The sequence below is a fragment of the Aethalodelphis obliquidens genome, unplaced genomic scaffold, assembly GCF_003676395.1.
Source record: "Aethalodelphis obliquidens isolate GAN/ISIS:26980383/991018 unplaced genomic scaffold, ASM367639v1 scaffold35, whole genome shotgun sequence".
NCBI classification, from domain to species: Eukaryota; Metazoa; Chordata; class Mammalia; order Artiodactyla; family Delphinidae; genus Aethalodelphis; species Aethalodelphis obliquidens.
In genome coordinates, this window is record NW_020837979.1 from 13,103,423 (window position 1) to 13,123,110 (window position 19,688).

Sequence of the window (19,688 nt, forward strand, 5' to 3'; positions counted from 1 at the left end):
ACACACACACACACACACACACACACACACACACACACACACACACACACACACACACACACACACACGGCAGGTAGGAATTATTCACGCTGGAAATGGCGAAGGCCCGAACAGAAGCTGTGACACTTGGGATGAAAGAGGAGGGCTGGAGTTTAAAAAAAAAAGGAAAGTTACAATTGCTGGGACTTGGTAAGAGGGGCAGGAAAGATAATGTCCAGGTTTTAGTGACTAGGTCACGGTAGTGACAACAGAGGAGACGAGTAGGTCTGCCGGGAGGAAGAGGTCATTTCTGGCTCGCTGCATGTGAGGTGCCTACGGGACAGAAGGATAAAGATGTTAGGAAAGTGGTTGTAAAAGTATTGTACCTCGTTTGGGTAGAGATACAGACTTCCGGTGCCACAACATACAGGTTTAGGTGAGCAGGCACAGCTGTAATCACCAGGTGTAGTCAATAAACTCGCATCTTTCAGAGGAACCGCCTCTACGCCTCAGAAGAATACACCTAGGCCCACAAGTCCCCCTCCCAGAAAGTGCGCAATCGCCTCAATCTTTCTGACAAAACTCCGCCGACCCAAGTCTGCGCATGAGTTCGGCGCATGCGCACCAAGGCTCCCCGCGGCCGCTCCCTGCTCCTGGCGCTCCGACTCCTTGCCTCTCAGCGGCCCCGCCCAGGCGGCTGCCCGTGACCTGCCTGGGTGCAGGGAACGGAAAGCCGGGAGGGGTGAGACGAGTTCAGTTCGCCATGGGGCTGTTTGGAAAAACCCCAGAGAAGCCGCCCAAAGAGCTGGTAAGGGCTACGGCGGCGGCACCGGAGTGGGTGGGTTTGCGTGGGGCGTGATAGAGTTGGTAAACGACTGGACAGTCTCCCCCCAGCGGCTGGCCAGGTGCCGCTCGGCCCCCATTTCCGGGGCCTCCCACTCGACTGAGGGGCCGGAGGAAGTCTCTTAGGAAACGGCTGTAGCGAAAGAGAACTCTGGTATTCCACTCCACAAGGGAGCCGAGGGTCGGGTTAAGACTTCCGCGGCCTCGGCTCCGGGCGCGGAGGCAGCAGCGCCGGCCTCGCCTCTGGAACCCCTTCCCCGGCGCGCGTTGGTACGTCCCGCCGGAACCTTTCCCTGGCGCAGGCCCCGCCCCCTCCCTCCCTCCCGAGGACAACTGGCGTACCACCCATGGTTCCGTGGTACCCCGAGGACACCGTCCCCGCCGCAGGACTGTCCGGGCGTTCCCCACCCACTGCGCCGTATTGAGAGGGAGGCTCTGGATCTCATCCCCCTGCCCTCCAACGTTCTGTTGGCACCAGACGCACAATTACAGCAGGGACCCCACTCGGAAGAGTGGTACAGGAGATAACTCTGCATCTGGCTTAGACTTCAGAATCTGCCTGTCAACTGCGATCACGTCGGGATACTGTGGAGCGGTTGAGTGCCCTGTGGAGTCCGTGTGCCTAAGTTTGTAATCTGGTTCCGCACACATCAGCTTTGTCATGTAGGCAAAGTTAATTTCTCTGAGCCTTAGTCTTGGGTGTCAAGTAGGAATGATAATAGTATCACTTAAGAGTTATTGAAGATGAAAGGACGTTAAGTTTTAGCTAGTAGTGCTAGTTAGGGTAAATTTGTGTTTTTGTTTTGGGCCGCTCCAGGCTGCTCATGGGATCTCAGTTCCCGACCAGGGATCAAACTCTGGCCTTGGCAGTGCAAGTCCGGAATCCTAACCGCTAGGCTATCAGGGAACTCCCAGGGTAAATTATATATTCTACAACCTTGCTCTCATTGGCAGGCAGATTCTTAACCACTGTGCCACCAGAGAAGTCCAACCTTGCTTTCAAAATGCAGACCAACAATATCAGCATCACCTGGCACCTTGTTAGAAATCTTGAGCCCTACCTGAGACCTATTGAATCATAATTTGAATTCTGACAAGATCTCCAGTGATAAGTATGCACATTAAAGTTTGAGAAGAATTACAGCACCCAGTACAGACTTACACATAATGGGAAACAAACCTAAAATCTTTCATTTAATAAATAGTCTTACATGTTCAGCTCTAGCAGGCCTGTTTTAAAAACCAATGTCATGCGTCATGAGGTTGTCGGCACGTAAAGTATGTGTTGATCGTATTTGTTAATGATGGGTACTAGAACAGTAGGCACTCAATAATTATTAGTTTCCTCAGGCAACTTACGCAGTTTTACTCCCTGGTAAAATAAAAATTGTGGAGCTTAAATGAGGTAAGAGTATGTGACATTACTTTTCAAACTGTATAACATTATATAGATGCACATTTTGTGGCATGTATATATTCTGAGGTGCTTGTTATTATAGAAGTGTATTTTTGACGTTAGGAAGGATTATTACCTTCAGTGTTTGGTCTTAGGTTTGCCATTCATAAAGGGAGAAGATTATGGGAAAACAGTCTCATTACTATTTAATCTGATCTCTAGTATATGTATTACTTGAATAGCACTGAGACTGCTTTTAAATGATAAATGTAATTGCTAAGAGCTCGAAGATTGTATAGTCTTCCAATAGGGTAGCCTACCTGTGAAAGTAAGTTAAAACCTGAAAATCACAGGGTTGATGCACGAGGTTGTTTTTTAAAATATGCCTGCCAGAGGGATATTATAAAGATGAAATAAACAGCCAAAGAATGTATCGTCTAGCAAGTAAGATAAGCATTTCAAGAACAAGTCTGGATTGGGTATCACATATATAGTTACAGGAGTTCAGAGGTTGGAGTGATCACTCCCAGACTTGTGTGATTAGAAATGATTTGGGGGACTTCCCTGGTGGCACAGTGGTTAAGAATCTGCTTGCCAATGCAGGGGACACAGGTTCGAGCCCTGGTCCTGGAAGATCCCACGTGCTGTGGAGCAACTAAGCCTGTGCACCACAACTACTGAGCCTGTGCTTTAGAACTGTGAGCCACAACTACTGAACCCACGTGCCACAACTACTGAAGCCCACGTGCCTAGAGCCTATGTTCTGCAACAAGAGAAGCCTCCGCAATGAGAAGCCTGTGCACCACAACAAAGAGTAGCCCCCACTCGCCGCAACTAGAGACAGCCCACGCGCAGCAACGAAGACCCAGCACAGCCAAAAATAAATAAAATAAATAAATTAAAAAGAATAAAAAATAAAAAGGGGCTTCCCTGGTGGCGCAGTGGTTGAGAGTCCGCCTGCCGATGAAGGGGACACGGGTTCGTGCCCCGGTCCGGGAAGATCCCACGTGCCACAGAGTGGCTGGGCCTGTGAGCCATGGCCGCTGAGCCTGTGCGTCCGGAGCCTGTGCTCCGCAACAGGAGAGGCCACAACAGTGAGAGGCCTGTGTACCGCAAAAAAAAAATAAAATAAAAAAATAAAAAGAATGCGCCTGCCAATGCAGGGGACACGGGTTCAATCCTGGTCCAGGAAGATCCCACATGCCAGAGAGCAACTAAGCCCATGCGCCACAACTACTGAGCCTGCACTCTGGAGCCTGCGAGCTACAACTACTGAGCCCACGTGCCACACTATTGAATCCCGCGCGCCTAGAATCCATGTTCCGCAACAAAAGAAGCCACCACAATGAGAAGCCCGTGCACTGCAGTGAAGAGTAGCCCCTGCTTGATGCAACTAGAGAAAACCTGTGCACAGCAACGAAGACCCAACACAACCATAAATAAATAAATAAATAAATAAATAATTTAAAAAAATGTTAGAGTGAAGCTGTACATTTTTTTAAAAAAAGAAATGATTTAGCCCTCCACTGTCATATTTTCCACACACCTCCTGCCTGTGAATTGTTTCTTGACTCTCCTTTTTTAAAAAAATATTTATTTGGTTGCGCCGGGTCCTGGCTGCAGCACGAGGGATCTTTGTTGTGGCATGCAGGATCTTTAGTAGCAGCATGTGGGATCTTTTTTAGTTGCAGCACATGGGATCTTAGTTGCAGCATGCATGTGGGAACTAGTTCCCTGACCAAGGATCAAACCCAGGCCCCCTGCATTGGGAGCATGGAGTCTTAGCCACTGGACCACCTGGGAAGTCCAGGTTCTTGACTCTTTAGTAGGAATTTTAGTGCTAGATTATTTACTTTAACTGGTACTGGAGGTACCCTGCCCAAGATTTTCTTCAATTTCCTCTTCACGGTACTCCAAGCTATCCTTTGAGTTCTAATTATACCTTGTTCTAATTTGTCAGAAGAGTGTATCTGTTTGCTTTACATTCAGCTTCTACCAAGCTCTTTATACCTTGTGATTTATGAGGAAATTGTTTTGTCACCTGCCACAATTATTTAGCATTGAATTTGTAATTCCAGAAAGTGCCAATAAAGCAGGAAGGAGAAGTACTTTTTTCTCCATAGAGCTGTGGAAGCACAGGTAAAGTATTGAGAACCAGTATATGAATAAGAAGACAAATAATGTCTGACATTTTAGTTTTAGTTTGGCATTTTTTTGAGAGGGAGAAGGAGAAAACTTAAAAATTCAACTTTATAAAAGAAGCTAAATAATGGAAACTTAAAAAACAAACCAAAATCCAAGATAATGTTGGCAGAGAGAGAAGAGTTAGAGGAAAAAGAGAACCAACTAAATGCTGTAGAGTCAGCTGGGCAACTCTTGAATTAGGATTGATTTATAGTATGCCTTACACTGGGGACTGGAAGATGAGGTCCCAGCACAGAATAAGCAGGGGCCAGGTGCAGCCATGCCACGCCACACCATCATCATTGTCATTTAGGCCATGGAGACAAGTCAGGTCAGGCAAGTCAGGTCACGTCACATATACATATTTATGTTATGGGTGATGACCCCAGAGCTTTGGTAAAGTATCCAGCACAGAGTAGGTGCTAAATAAATATTGAGTGATGAATGAGTATCAGAATAAGATTAAGTAAGTTTTCAAGTCAAGTAGTTTTAAGATGAGCAGTGTTTCAAGGGATATTCCAGGGAAACATTAGCTGTATAAGGGGCTTTACAGACTAAAGTCTTTGCCCCCAGCTATCTCAGATACTTTGATGGAGACATCTTAGTGGCGAAACTTGTTCTATCTTAAAGTGTCCAATTTAAGACTGGATTGGGCCTGCTGAGGATGAGCCTTTTAATCCATTTAGAAACTGAGACTGTCTTAGGATGGGAATCAAGAGGACTTGAGATTATGCTTGAAAGAGATTCTTTTCTTGGACCCGAGGTTCTGCTGGAAAACTGTGCTGTCCTCACTTAGGGACTTTGCTAATTTAGCCTTTGGGTAGAACATGTCACCTTTTATGGCATCAGAATTCTGAAATCATGTAACTAACTTATATCCATAGACTGAGTCATGACACATGGTTGTGGGTTGCTATCCGAAGGGGGAAGAAAATGAGAAAGGGAGATGGAGGAAAAGAGAAGGCTTCATTCACTTAGTTAATACAACAAACGTTTATTGAGATATTTTAGTGTATATTGGGTTGACATTAGGTTTGCAAAAATAAGACACTGGAGAACAACTTCAAAGGATACCAAGTTTTGGGGGAGGCTGACATGTGAACAAATGCTTATATTTTAGGGTAAATAAGAGCAATAATATAAGTATGTACAAGATCTATGATGTCACAGTGTGTGGGGGGAGTAACTTACTGTTCAGAGTAGGGAAGAGGACCTGGTCAGGGAGGTTATCTGGGTCTTGTCACAAGAGGCATTAGCCAGGTGGATGGATTGGTATAGAACTGGGAAAGAAGAGGCATTCCAAACAAAATAAACTGCAGATGCAAGGTATAGAAGTGTGGAATGTAGGTTGGAGGAACCCGAAAAAAGTTTAGAATGGTTGAAGGATGAAATAAGGTTATATCTGAGTGGGATGCAATGGTAAGATGTTAAATTGGAGAGGTAGGTAGAGGGCAGATTAATGAAGGCCTATGTATCATGCCTACTAAGGATGGGGAGCATTCAGAATAGTGGTTTGGAGCAAGAATTGGAGGGAAGAGACTTCGGTATGGAGCAATTAAGTGGCCCAGATGAGAGATGATGCTGGTCTTAACTGAGAGCAAAAACGGGGATAGAAAGGATAGGAGGAGTTTTAGAAATATTTAGGATATATAGTCAGAATTTGCTTATCTGCTGGATGAGGGATGAAAGTGCAAAGATGATTCTTAGGTTTCTGTTTAACCTCACTGCCATCAAATCCATCATCCCACTCAGTGTTGGTATCATGAACTGAAATTGAGAGAATTCTGGAAAAGAGCAGATTTTTGACAGGATGGTGATGGAGAGGAAGGAACCGCAGAGCGTGGTTTTAGACAGGATTCAGGGGATCCGGGAAGACATTAGTAAAGTGTTATCCAGGAAGAATACTTTCTTTTTTACTTCCTGTCCTCAGCAAAATTGTAAGCTTCTTAAGAGCAAGGATCGTGTTTTTCTTATCATCTACTTTTCAGCATAGTGTTGAACTCCCTTAATAAGAGTAAGGTGTCTATCAAATATTTGTTTCATGAAGTAGAGATGGTGAGAGAAAATGCTTACACATTTGAAGATACCCTAATTGACCATCTTCTCTATATCCATCTGACAGTGATCAGAGTAGGCAATTTTTGACCTAAGTTCACTTATATTTGTTGTTTTTGGCTAATTTCTAGTTTTATATATGTTTTAAATCTTGAAGGATACACAAAGTCCTTTATACAGACATCACCTTCAGGGAGAGGAGCTAGGTAGCTGAGGGTCAAAAGTGGAAGAGGAATTTACTTTTAACTAGATATCTGTTTTAGTCCATTTGGGCTGTTATAACAAAATGCCACAGACTGGGTAGCTTATACACAGTAGAAATTTATTTCTCACAGTACTGGAGGCTGAGAAGTCCAAGATCAAGGAACCCTCAGATTCAGTGTCTGATGACCTGATTCCTAGTTCATAGGTGACCATTTTTTCACTGTGTCCTCACATGGGCAGAAAGGGGGATCAAGCTTTCTGGAGTCTCTATTATAAGGCACTAAACTCATTTCATGAGGGCTCTGCCATCATGACCTAATCATTTCCCAAAGGCCCCACCTCCAGATACCATCACATTGAGGACTGTTTCAACATTGCAACTGGGAGGATACAAACATTCTGTCTACAGCAGTGTGATTTGTATATCCCACCCTGATACGTGGAATCAACAATTTCTCCAAGGAGTACAAATTTCTTTTAGTGGGAATGGTATTTAGAAACCAAAATTTAGGTGCTTGTGGTGCTTATTACTACTGGAGTGTTCTTGCTTCTAGGCCTTTTAATTAGAAGAAAGAAGTATATTCTTTAAAAAGTTATGAAGGTGATTAGAGACTAGGTTTTTTGAGCCAACCCTCCTGCTGAAAATAACTAGAAGAGCTAGATTAAAAGTATAACCATTTGAAATTACTGAAAACTACCAAGGTAGTGAAGAATTGCAAAATCAAGATCTGAGAGAAGTGGGAAGCTCAATTACATGAGCCCAGTCATTTGGGACCAGTTTTTCCCCCTAAAGAGATCCTCTAATTCCTCATGCAGTATTGAGAAACTGAGAATTTGAGGAGAGATTTTGACATCCTGTGGTTAGGGGGTTCAAAAATTGGAGTTCAGGGCACACAAAGGATGAGGGACTCATTTAAGTCCCCAAGGATTTTGGTTAGAACTCTGAAAGGATACACCTTAGTGGTAACTGTGAACTGGAAATAAACTGGCCTTTACAAAGACTGATGTCCAGTGTCAAATCGTCCCTATCCCTGATTGGATTTATTAAGCTTAATTAATAACCAGTTGTCAGTGTTCTTAGGCTAGATGTTTGCCTGAAGCAAATTAGGTCTTCTCTGGGAGAAGATAACATCATGCAGAGACACGTTCATCCTGTGGGTTTTCACATACAAAGTTCAGAATTCAAAAAAAAAAGACATTGATTCATAGGAAATCTTTATGTATCCTGGATACAGGTCTTTATATATTCTGGATACCAAGGCTTTATAAATGCTTTTGTTCCCATTTATGTGGTTACAAATAGCTTCTCCAATTTTCTGAACTTTTTCCTTCCTTTAAATGGTATCTTATGATGAGTAAAAATTCTTAATTTCAGTATAGATAAGAATATCACTCTGTTCCTTTATGCTTATTGATTTTTGTGTCTTTTAAAAGAAATCCTTTCCTAAAAAAAAAAAGAAGAAATCCTTTCCTAATCTGAAATCATAAAGGTATTCTCCTATACTGTCTTCTTAAAGTAACATAGTTTTGCATTCTGTATTTAAGTCTTCAATCCACTTAATTAATTTCAATGAAGGATGAGAACAGGAATTCAATCATCTTGTTTTCCATTTGGCTTACCATTTGTTTCCACACTGTTTATAGAAAACACACTTTTATTTGTTTTAGTTTCCTGTGCCTAGTTGGCTTGACATGTAGTAGACTCTATGAATGAATTTGAATAAAGTATATATCTTGATAGTGTGAAATTCTCTGTAGAGTTCTTATGGTTTTCACAGCATACTGTCTGATTTACAATTTGATTTTTCTTTATACTGTACTCCTTGCTTATGTTCTGCTTAACTTATCAATTATAAATGCTTTTTGTTTATTACTAAAACTCTATTGGTACTAAATAAAGGTTTGTTAATTTTCCATTTTATCAGTTTTCATTTTCTTGTTTATTGTAGTGATCTTTCCAGTTGTGAGACTTGTTTGAGACAGTTTCTTGAGCTCTTTGTACTGGACTGTATTTTACCCTAACAGAACATTAGATTCACCTGAAGAAATTTTAAGTACTACCTATCATTTGGGCTCTATTATAGCCCAATTAAATTGGTATTGTTTAAATGTCCCAGGTAACTTCTGTGTGGAGTGAGGTTGAGAACTACTGATCTGGGTCATGGCTGGATAATTTTGGTTATTCCCATTTCTTTTAGGAATTTTTTTCTTTCACAAAATCCCTTCCGATTTTGTAAGTTAAAGAAAAAATTTTGACCAGTTTTATGAACCTTTTTCTCTTTGACATTTAAAAACATAGATTTTTGGTGTTTCTGATGACTGAAATTTTATGCCTCTTCTTCACAACACATATTTTATGCAGTTAAATTCAACAGATAATTATTGAGCATTTGCTTTGTGCCAGGGGCAGAAGGGGTTAGTGAATAAGAAAAGGTCTTTGACCTGCTGGAGCCATACAGTCTATAATGTGTAAACACATTAATATCAGTATATTAGTTATATATAATTATGTTAGTTTAGTATAATTAATGTAATGTTTACAAAAGAGAGGAGGTATAGGGTTCTGCCTAATTATACTGCAAGTGGGTTTAACTTATCCCAGGGGTCACAGAAGGCCTCCCAAAGTAACATTTAAGCTGAGACATGAAGACCAAGTTCAGAAAATATGTTCTTTATTCTTCTGACTATTAATAACATTTGGGGAAAGCAAGATTTTCTGGTGGTCATGTGAAACTGTTCTATCGGCTAGTTGCCACCTTTTATGTAGTTATTAAATTGCTCCAATTCATGCCTCCGGGTTCTAATCATAGATATAGTTCACCAAGTATAAACAAAGTAGAATTTAGCATTTTGGACGTTAATAGAATGGAGATTGAGCTTAATCAGCATTATTGGGAAGATTTGAATTTAGGGCATTTAAAAACTAGTTTCATTCAATTGTGAGAAAAAATATCTATTTGTTATATCATCCGTTGGGCATATTTGTGTGGGTCTAATTATTCTGGTCTGTTGATCTATGTGTCTATTCTTTGGCCAACTACTCTGTCTTGAATACTGTAGCTTTATATTAAGTCTTCAAGTTGGGTAATGGGGAATCCTCCAGCATTGTTTTTCTTCACGGTTGTCTTGGTTACTCCAGGGCATTTTTGCCTTTCCATATAAACTTTAAAATCAGTTTGTTGATATCTACAGAATAGATTCTGGTGATTTTGATTGGGATTGCATTGAATCTACAGATGAAGTTGGGAAGAACTGATATATTAGTGTTTAGTCTTCCAATCCATGAACATGGAATATCTCTCCATTTATTTATATGTCTGTGATTTCTTTCATTAACGTTTTGTAGTTTTCTACATGTACATCCTTTACGTATTGTTAGATTTTTACCCAAGTGTTTTATTGTTTTGTTTGGTGCTATGGTAAATGTTTTTAAAATTTCGGATTCCAATTGTTTATTACTGATATACTGGAAAGCAGTTAACTTTTGTGTATTAATCTTCTGTCCTATGACCTTGCTATATTTGCTTGTTAATTCTTGGAGTTCTTGGAGATTTTTTATATCCATTCCAAAGAATCAACAACAAATATATATAAATATAAATATAAGTAAATAAATAAATAAATATATATATATATACACACACACACTCATCAGTTTAATTGTTTTGTCCCAAATTTGTGTACCTTTTCTTTTCTTATTGTATTAGCTAGGACTTCATTGCACTGTTGAATAGGAGTAGAGAGAGATGATATCCTTGCCTTGTTCCTTATCTTAGGGGGAAAGCTTCTAATTTCTTGCCATTAATTATGATGTTAGCTATAGTTTGGGGTGAGGGTGGGGTTGCAGTTTTTTTTTTAATTAAATTGAGGAATTTTCCTTTTATTCAGGTTTGTGGAAAGTTTTTATTGTGAGTATAGGAGAATGGTTTTCCTGTGTCAATTCCTACGATTTTTCTTATTTAACCTATTGATGTGTGGTGGATTACAGTGACTGATTTTTGAATGTTGAACCAGCTTTGCATACCTGGAATAAATCACACTTGGTTGTGGTTTATAATTCTTTTTATGTAATTTTACACTCAATTTGCTAACGTTTTGTTGAGGATTTTTGCATTCATGAGAGACACTGGTCTGTAGTTTTCCTTTCTTGTAATGTCTTTATCTGGTTTTGACATTAGGATAAGGCTGGCCTCATAGAATGAGTTAAGAAATATTCACTCTTATATTTCCTTGAAGATTTTGTAGAGAATTGTTATCATTACTTCCTTAAATCTTTGGTAGAATTCACCAGTGAAACCATCTGGGCCTGATACTTTCTCTGTTGGGAAGTTATTAACTACCGATTCAATTGCTTTAATAATAATAGGCCTATTCAGATAATCTACTTCTCCTTGTGTGAGTTTTAGTAGGCTTTCAAGTAATCGGTCCCTTTCATCTAGTTTACCAAGTTTGTGAGCATAGAATTGTTCATAATATTCCTTTATTGTCTTTTTATTCTCCATGGAATCAGTAGTGATGACCCCGTTTGCATTTCTGATATTGGTAAACTTGTCTTCTCTCTTTTTTTCTCTGTTCGCCTGGCTAAAGGCTTATCTATTTTATTGATCTGTTTAAAGAGCCAGATTTTGGTTTCATTGATTTTCTATTATTGTACTTTCCTCTTTTCAATTTCATTGATTGTGTAATTTTTATTGTTTTTTTTCTTCTGCTTGCTTGATGCTTAAATTGCTCTTCTTTCTTTAGTTTCCTAAGGTGGAATCTTAGATTATTGATGTCTAGCTCTCTCTTGATATATGCATTTAATGCTATAAATTAACTTCCCAATGCTTTTGCTGCACCCTACACATTTTCATAAGTTGTATTTATTCCCACTTTAATTTAATTCAAAATAATTTTAAATTTATCTTGAGACTTTTTCTTTGACCCATGTGTTACTTAGATGTGTGTTGTTTAATCTCCAAAATTTAGGGATTTTCCAGCTATTTTTCTGTTACTGATTTCTAGCTTCATTCCATTGTGGTCTCAGAACACACTTTGTATGATTTCTATTTTTTTAAAAATTTGTTAGAGTGTGTGTGTTATGGCCCAGAAAGTGGTCTGTCTTGAGGAGTATTTCCATGTGAGCTTGAGAAGTCTATGTGTTCTGTTGTTGGACAGAGTATTCTATAAATATTAATTAGATCAAGTTGACTGATAGTTCCGTTCAGGTCAGCTATATCCTTACTGATTTCCTGTCTGTTCCATTTGTTGATTATCTCAAGGAAGGTTTTGAATTCTTCAGCTATAACATGGATTTGTCCATTTCCCCTTTCAGATCTATCAATTTTTGCCTCATATATTTTGATGCCCTGATTTTAGGTGCATGCACACTAAGGATTGTTTTGTTTTCTTATTGAATCCTTACTTAATGCCTCTGTTGCCCTGATAAGTTTTTTTGTTCTGAAGTCTGCTTTGTCTTAATACAGCTACCCTCCTTTTTTTCCTTCCTTTCTTTCTCCCACACTCCCTCTCTTTCTTTTTTCTTTCTTTACTTCTTTATTTTCATTGATGTGAAATTTACATAACATAAAATGAACCATTTTACCCTGAACAATTCAGTGGCATTTGGTACATTCATAACATGCAACCACCACCTCTATCTAGTTCCAAAACATTTTCATCACTCTAAAGTAAAACCCTGTACTCTCTAAGCAGTTGCCACCCATTCTAATCTCCCTCCAGCATCTGGTGACTACCAATCTGTTTTCTATTCTAATTTCTTATAAGTGGACTCATACAATATATGGGCCTTTTATGTCTGGCTTCTTTCATTTACTACAGTGTTTTCAAGGTTCATCCATGATGTAGCTAGTACTTACTTCCTTTTTATGGCTGAATGATATTTCATTGCATGCATATCTCACAACTCATGCATTCATCCAGTGATAGACATTTGAGTTGTTTCAACCTTTTGACTGTTGTGAATAGTGCTGTTTTGAAATTCTCATATGAATATTTTTTGAGTACCTATTTTCAATTCTTTTGGGTATATACCTAGGAGTAGAATTTATTTACCTTTTTGAGGAACTCTATAACTGTTTTTCACAGTGGCTTCACCATTTTACCTTCCCACCAGCAATGTACAAGTGTTCCTATTTCTCTCCTTGCTAACACTTATATTTTTGATTATAGCCAATTCTGTTATTATAGTCAATATGCTTTATGTGAAGTGGTATCTTGTGGGTTTTATTTACATTCCCTTAATGACAAATGAGGTTGAATATCTTTTCATGTGCCTTTTGGCCATTGGTATATCTCCTTCAGAGAAATGTCTGTTTATGCCCTTTGCCTGTTTTTTAATTGGGTTGTCTTTTTGTTATTGAGTTGTACGTATTCTTTATATATTTTTTAGAAGACCCTTATCAGGTATATAATTTGCAAATATTTTCTCTCATTATATAGGTGATCTTATTATTTTTCTGATAATATTCTTTGATGTACAGTTTTTAATTTTGATGAAGTTCAATATATGTATTTTCTTTCTTTTTTTTTTTTTGCTCATGCTTTTGGGATGTTTCTAATACAAATCCAAAGTTATGATGATTTATCCCATATAAAACTCAGTATTTTCTTCTGAGTTTTATAGTTTTAGCTCCTATATCTAGGTCTTTGACTAACGTAGAGTTAATTTCTATATGCTGTGTGAGATAGGAGAGAGCTTGGTTTTGATTAGTGTTTGCATGGTATATTTCTCCTTCCTTTTACTTTTAATGTTAGTCTTTATATTTACTTTTAACCTTAGTCTTGTAGGCGATGTATAGTTGACTCTTTCTTACTTTCTCTCTCTCTCTCTCGCTTTCTTGCTTTACCCTGTCTGGTTTTCACTGAACCTTTCATATGATTCATTTAATCTCATCTATTAGTGTATCAATTATGTGTTTGTAAAAAGTTTTTAGTGATTGGCCCAGATTTTGAAATATGCATTTGTAATTAAGTTAACTTCAAATGCCATTATACTGTTTCACATGTAATGCAGATACCTTTAAACAATGTATTCTGTCCATTATGATATTGCTCTCATTCATTACAGTTATCCGTATTCTATCTTCACCCAATGTACTGTCACTATTATTACTTTAAGAATAGGAAATTCCCTCGTGGTCCAGTGGTTAGGACTCAGCGCTTTCACTTCTGGGGCATGGGTTCAATCCCTGGTTGGGGAACTAATAGCCCACAAGCCATGCCACACAGCCAAAAAAAAAAAAAAGTTAAGAATAAGAAAAAAGATTTTATCTTCATTTATTCTTTCCCTAATATTCTTACTTTATATATGTCCCAGTTTCTGACCTGTATAATTTTGCTTCTCCCTGAAGAACTTTTAAAAAACATTTCTGGTAATCTAGATCTGCTGTGATGAATTCCTTCAATTTTTGTTTGTCTGATAAAGTCTTTACTTCTCTTTTGAAAGATAATTTTGCTGGATGTAGAATTCTAGGTTGGTGATTTTTTCTCCAGCACTTTATCTCACTCCACTCTCTTCTTGCTTCCATAGTTTCTAACAAGGAGTCTTTTGTAATTCTTATCTTTGTTCCCCTGTAGGTGAGGTATGTTTTTTCTCTGTCTTTCAAAATTTTCTCTTTGCTCTCGTGTTCCCCATTTTGAAATGAGATAACTAGTTGTCATTTTTTGGATTCTTATCCTACTTTGTCTTCTCTTTGCTTCCTTTATCCATGGTTTGGGGTCTGTCATTAATTTTGGAAAGTTCTCAGCCATTATTATTTCCTATTTTTTCTGTACTGTTTTCTCTTTTTTTCTCCTTCTGGTATTCAATTATGTGTATGTTACATCTTTTGAAATTGTCCACTGTTCTTAGATGTCCTCTTCTGTTTGTTTTCATTCTTTTTCCGATTGCATTTCAGTTTTGCAAGTTTCTATTCACTGGTTCAGATTCACTGATCTATTCCTTGGCTATGTCTTATGTACTGATGAACTCGTCAAATGCAGTCTTCATTTCTGTTATAATATTAACGTGTTTTATATTTCTAGCGTTTCTTTTTGATCCTTAATGGTTCCATCTTTGTGCTTACATTACCTGTCTCTTCTTGGGTAATGTTTACTTTTCCCGCAAGAGCCAGAAAATGTCAATATCTATGTCATATGTAAGTCTGGTTCTGATGCTTACTTTGTCTCTTCAGACTGTGCTTTTTCTTGTCTTTTAGAATGCTTTGTAATTTTTTGTTGAAAACTGGACATGATGTGTGGGGTAATAGGAAATGAGGTAAATAGGTCTTCAATATGAGGTTTTATGGTCAGAAGGCCAGGGGTTTGGCTATGTTAATGTTTGCTGTGGCTGTAGGTGCCAGAGGCTTAAAGTTCCTCTACTGTCCTTGTTTTTATTTCTCTTGTTATCTTGGGCATCCACAAAAACTCCTCTTTAGATAGGGCATGCATCTTGCATCTCTTTTATCTCTAATGCATTGTTATACTGGAACCCTATTGGTGTGGTAGTAAGGTGTGGGGGACTGGAAGCGTTCTATCATCTTATTAAAACTCAGTGTTTTAGTGACCTGTGTCCCTGGACATGGTGTTCACAAGTGTTTCTTACCTTCCTGCCCACTCCCAGTGACATAGGAAGACTAGGAGAAAGCAGATAATGTCAGATAAACGCCCGTCTCCAGGGTGAGATAAGGCTCTAGTAAGGTTTGTTTTACTGGAGAATAGGCCTTTTTTAGGAAGAACAACACTGTGTGAATATTTCAGAATGGTTACTTTTCTTTTCTTCCTACCAGAGAAACAGGGGTATCTTTCTTGCTTTTTCACCATGAGAAACTTCTGTGGTTCTTGGAGGTAAAGCCCATGAAAGTTTTGGGGGCCCTAGGAGTTTCATTCTCATGGTAGTCCACACTCATCTACCAGCAATTAGTCGAAATTACCATTTAAATGTTCCTTCCAGTGGTCCAGGTAAGCATTATCTCAACTGTCACTCTCTGTATTCACCTCTCTCTCCACATGGCAGGATGGCAGTTTGCCCTATAACCTTGGTTTTCTGTTGAATCAAAGAAAAGTTGTTGTTTTTTTCCCGTGTTTTATAGATGGGAGTGATGACTTACAATCTCTATATATCAGAGCTGAATCTGGAAGTTGTCTTCACTTTGAATGATATTTTCACCAATATAGAATTTTGGATTGAGAGGATTTTTAAAATTCTCTCAGCACTTTAAAGATGTCTCTCCGTTATCTCCTGATCATAGTTTCTTTTGAGAAGTCTGATGTACTTCTTATCTTCGTTCCTTTGTCATTAATGCATACTTTTTTCCTCTCTAGCTGGGTTTAAGATTTTATCTCTGATTTTCAGCATCTTGAATATAATGTGTTTAGGTGTGTTGTGTGGTGTTACATTGTATTTTTTGTTTGTTTTGTTTTGTTTTTTGATATTTACCTTATTTGGGATTCTCAGCTTCCTGCATCTGTGGTTTGATATTTTTCATTACTTTTGGAAAATTTTCAGCCATTGTTTCTTCAAATACTTACGCTCTCTTCTCTCATTTCCTGCTGGGATACCAATTACACATGTGTTAGACCATTTGTTATTATCTCATAGCTCTTGGATACTTTGCTTTATTTTATTCTTTTTTTTAGTTTGGGTAACTTCTATTGACTTTTCTTCAAGTTTGTTGATTCTTTCTTCAGCTGTGTCAAGTTTTGTGAGCCGATGAAGGCGTTCTTTGTGTACGTTTCAGCATTTTTATGCCATTTCCATTTGAAGAACCTGAAAGTTGATGTGAACTCCCATTGTACTGTGGCTCCTGAGGTTCTTTGCTGTCCACTAACCCACAATTGGACTTTATCAATTTATTTAGAAAATTAACTGAATTTTCTTCACTTGCTTTTAAGGTGCCTGCCATCCAGGCTATGCCACAGATGATTCAGTGCTGGTGTTCCCTCTTTTCTTAGAAGTGCCTTTCTTTAGATTTCATGCTGCACTGTTGCCTTGTGACCTGAGCTTTTCAACAGGTTCAGGAAAAGTTATTTCGTAGTTCATTCAGCTTTGTCTTACCGTCTTGAGGGTCTTCTCAGCTTTCTATATCTAGGCAGAGATGGAACTCTCCAAATCTTTTTGAAATTATCCCCCCTTAGATTAAACCTTTCTTTAATGTCTTTGTTTGAATGTTTATTTTCTCACTAAGTGCGTATTATATTCTTCTCTGTGTTGTATCGTTTGCACATTTCTCTTTCTTGCTCTCATTTTCCTGAGCTGCTACCCCATATATGATATACAGTGATCCTTCACAATGAAGTGTATTACCTGTAACATTGAAGTCTTTTTACAGAGATGAAAATACATTTTGCACTAAATCAGAAAACTTGTTATTCTGGTTTAGAAATAAAAGTAGGTAAATTAATTACTATTTTCCCCTATAATGAAGACAGGTTGACTTTAGTCTTCAATTATCATCATTTGTCATACATTTTACTTTTTAAAACTTTTTAATTTTAGAAACTGCTGGTTGTCACGAAAGTGAAGCAAAATTAGGGTTCACATTGAACTATTTTAAAGTTTTGGGTAGTTGTCTAACAGAGAAGACTGTGTGGCATCTAAAGCAATTTTTTAAAAATAGCCTTAATGAATATTCTAATATTACAAGGTAGAATTTTAAAGTATTTATTCCAAACAGGGATGATTTAAAGCAGCTTCTGAACCTGGACTTTTTCATAATTCTTTTTTATGTTATTTTTTTTAAGAAGTATTTCTTGAAATAGGTTATATTTGCACATATTATAAAATTCAAAAGGCAGCAAAGTGTATCCTAAATTACAGGAAAAAGTAAATCTCCCTTTCACTCCTGTTCACAAATTAATTCAGTTTCTATCTTTCAAGACAGCCTAATTTCCTGTGGATTTTTCTGTCGATATTCCATAATATATGAATGTATAGACATATTTATATATCTCTCTCCCTTTTTTTCACCTCCCTCTCTTCCTCCCCTTTCCTGCTCCTTCCTTCTCTCCTTTAGCCTCTCCCTCTCTTTCCTCTTTCTCTCCCTTTAACATATGTAATGTTATACTGTACACATTCTTTACTTTGCTATTTTCATTTATATTTTGAGAATTAATTCCATGGGTAGTCCTCAATGAATTGCTTTTCTCTCTTTAATTAGAATATACTGTTCACTTATGGAAATTCTGTTTGTGTTTAACTAGTCTCCTGTTGATATACATTTAGGTAATTTCTAGACTTTCACTACTGCAAACAATGCAGCAGTGTGTTTTTACAAAAGTCATTTCACTGTTGCCATTTATTGTCTTAAATTGAATGTTCACCCCTCAATGAACATGAGCAGTTATATAATGTAACGATAAATTTTGAAACAACCATTTTTAAATGACTTTGCTTTCAGTCTTCTAGATTCGTTTAAACAATGGACAGCCTTAAATTAAAAGGCAAATTAAGTAACTGTAAACTTAAAGTAACTGTAAACTGTAAAATGGTAAACAGATGTAATAAAATAGTTTCTTAATCTCTTTGAATTAGAATTTTTCAATACTAGACATGTAAAACAATACGGAAGACACTGGATGCTGAAGTTGGTATAACATCGTAACAACTAATTTAGAGTTTTATCTTTCATCGGGACAGAGTATTCTCATTTATTTGCTTTATATTAGTAAAAGTTTTGAACCTGAACCTACGTGATAAATGTACATTATCATAATCTTTTTTGTATCTGTGGAGTTCCATGTTACATTTATTTGAAGGATTCTGCTACTAAAAACAAGCTTAAAAACCACTGCAGTTGTTCATTCTGCCCAATTTTCCGGTTTAAATTTGCATTGTGAAATTTATACTAGGCATTGTTCCTGGAATTCCAGTAACTGCTGGAAAAAAAAATTAAACAGATTTAGTGTATCATATACAGGATTAGAAGTAGTTCACTGCCTTATATGATTATTTATGTGTAATAGATGATAAATATTTTTTCTATAAACCTGAAATGAAATAGTTTTATTAAAGGTGCTAGTTCAAACAAAAATTATTTAATCAGGGACTTCCCTGGTAGCTCAGGGGTTAAGAATCCACCTGCCAATGCAGGGGACATGGGTTTGAGCCTTGGTCCTGGAAGATTCCACATGCCGCGGAGCAACTAAGCCCGTGTACCACAACTACTGAGCCTGTGCTCTAGAGCCCACATGCCACAACTACTGAAGCCCGCACACCTAGAGCCCATGCTCCGCAACAAGAGAAGCTACCACAATGCGAAACCTGCGCACTGCAACGAAGAGCAGCCTCTGCTCACCTCAACTAGAGAAAGCCTGTGCGCAGCAGCGAAGACTGAGTGCAGCCAAAGATAAATAAATAAATTAATTAAAAAATTATTTAATCAAACCTGGTCTTGTACCCCCATTCCTTAGTCTGTATTGAAGGACACTCTTTTGCCTAGGTCTCTTAGTGGCTTTTGTTCTTGCACAGAGTAAAATGCCATAGCCCCTCCCCCTATCTGGATAGTGGATAGTCACATGGTTCCCTTGCAGGTGTCTTCAGGTCTCTGCTCAAAAGTCACCTCAGCCATTGAACTTTCTTTCATCTTCACGTATAAAGTAATCCTTTCCCAACTCCGCTTGTCCTACTTCCTTGCTTTATTTTTCTCCCTAGCACTAATTTTCTGACCTAGTATACATTTACATGTTTATTTGCTTATTGTCTGTCCTCATTAGAATGTAGGTTCATAAGTCTTTATATCGTCTCCTGCTGTATCGCTAGCACATTGAGTGGTGCCTAGCACATTGAACAGGTTGTAGTGGGTGCTCAGTAAACGTTTGACTGTTTGAACGTTGAATTTTCTTTCCTGCTCTTTCTGAAAGTTCTGGTTAGATTATAACAGTGTCTTCATATTTCTGGATGTATCACCTACAGTAATTTTGAGTACCTGTGTTCCCCTTGGACATTTGTAAATCAGTATTTTATATTTTTATCATGAGTTTTAACAGTTGCAAATGGTATGATTTTTTGTATATAGTAAATGTTGTTGTGTTTGAATAGAATTGTTAG

At 38.0% G+C, this 19,688-nt stretch overlaps 1 protein-coding gene and 1 long non-coding RNA gene across 2 annotated transcripts in view; one reads left to right on the plus strand and one right to left on the minus strand.

Moving 5' to 3' along the window:
• Positions 1–132: 132 nt before the first annotated feature.
• On the minus strand, positions 133–596 carry LOC113632158 (uncharacterized). Its single transcript, XR_003437707.1, has 2 exons — positions 408–596; positions 133–312 (listed from the first exon to the last, which is right to left on the minus strand). It is a non-coding gene; the product is annotated as an uncharacterized LOC113632158 (long non-coding RNA).
• Positions 597–642: 46 nt separating this feature from the next.
• Positions 643–19,688, plus strand: part of CHMP3 (charged multivesicular body protein 3) — an 81,645-nt gene continuing 62,599 nt past the window's right edge. The window contains exon 1 of the mRNA XM_027129118.1: positions 643–787. Coding sequence (XP_026984919.1) covers positions 743–787 — 45 coding nt within the window. The 5' untranslated portion in view covers positions 643–742. The remainder of the gene's footprint in view (positions 788–19,688) is intronic.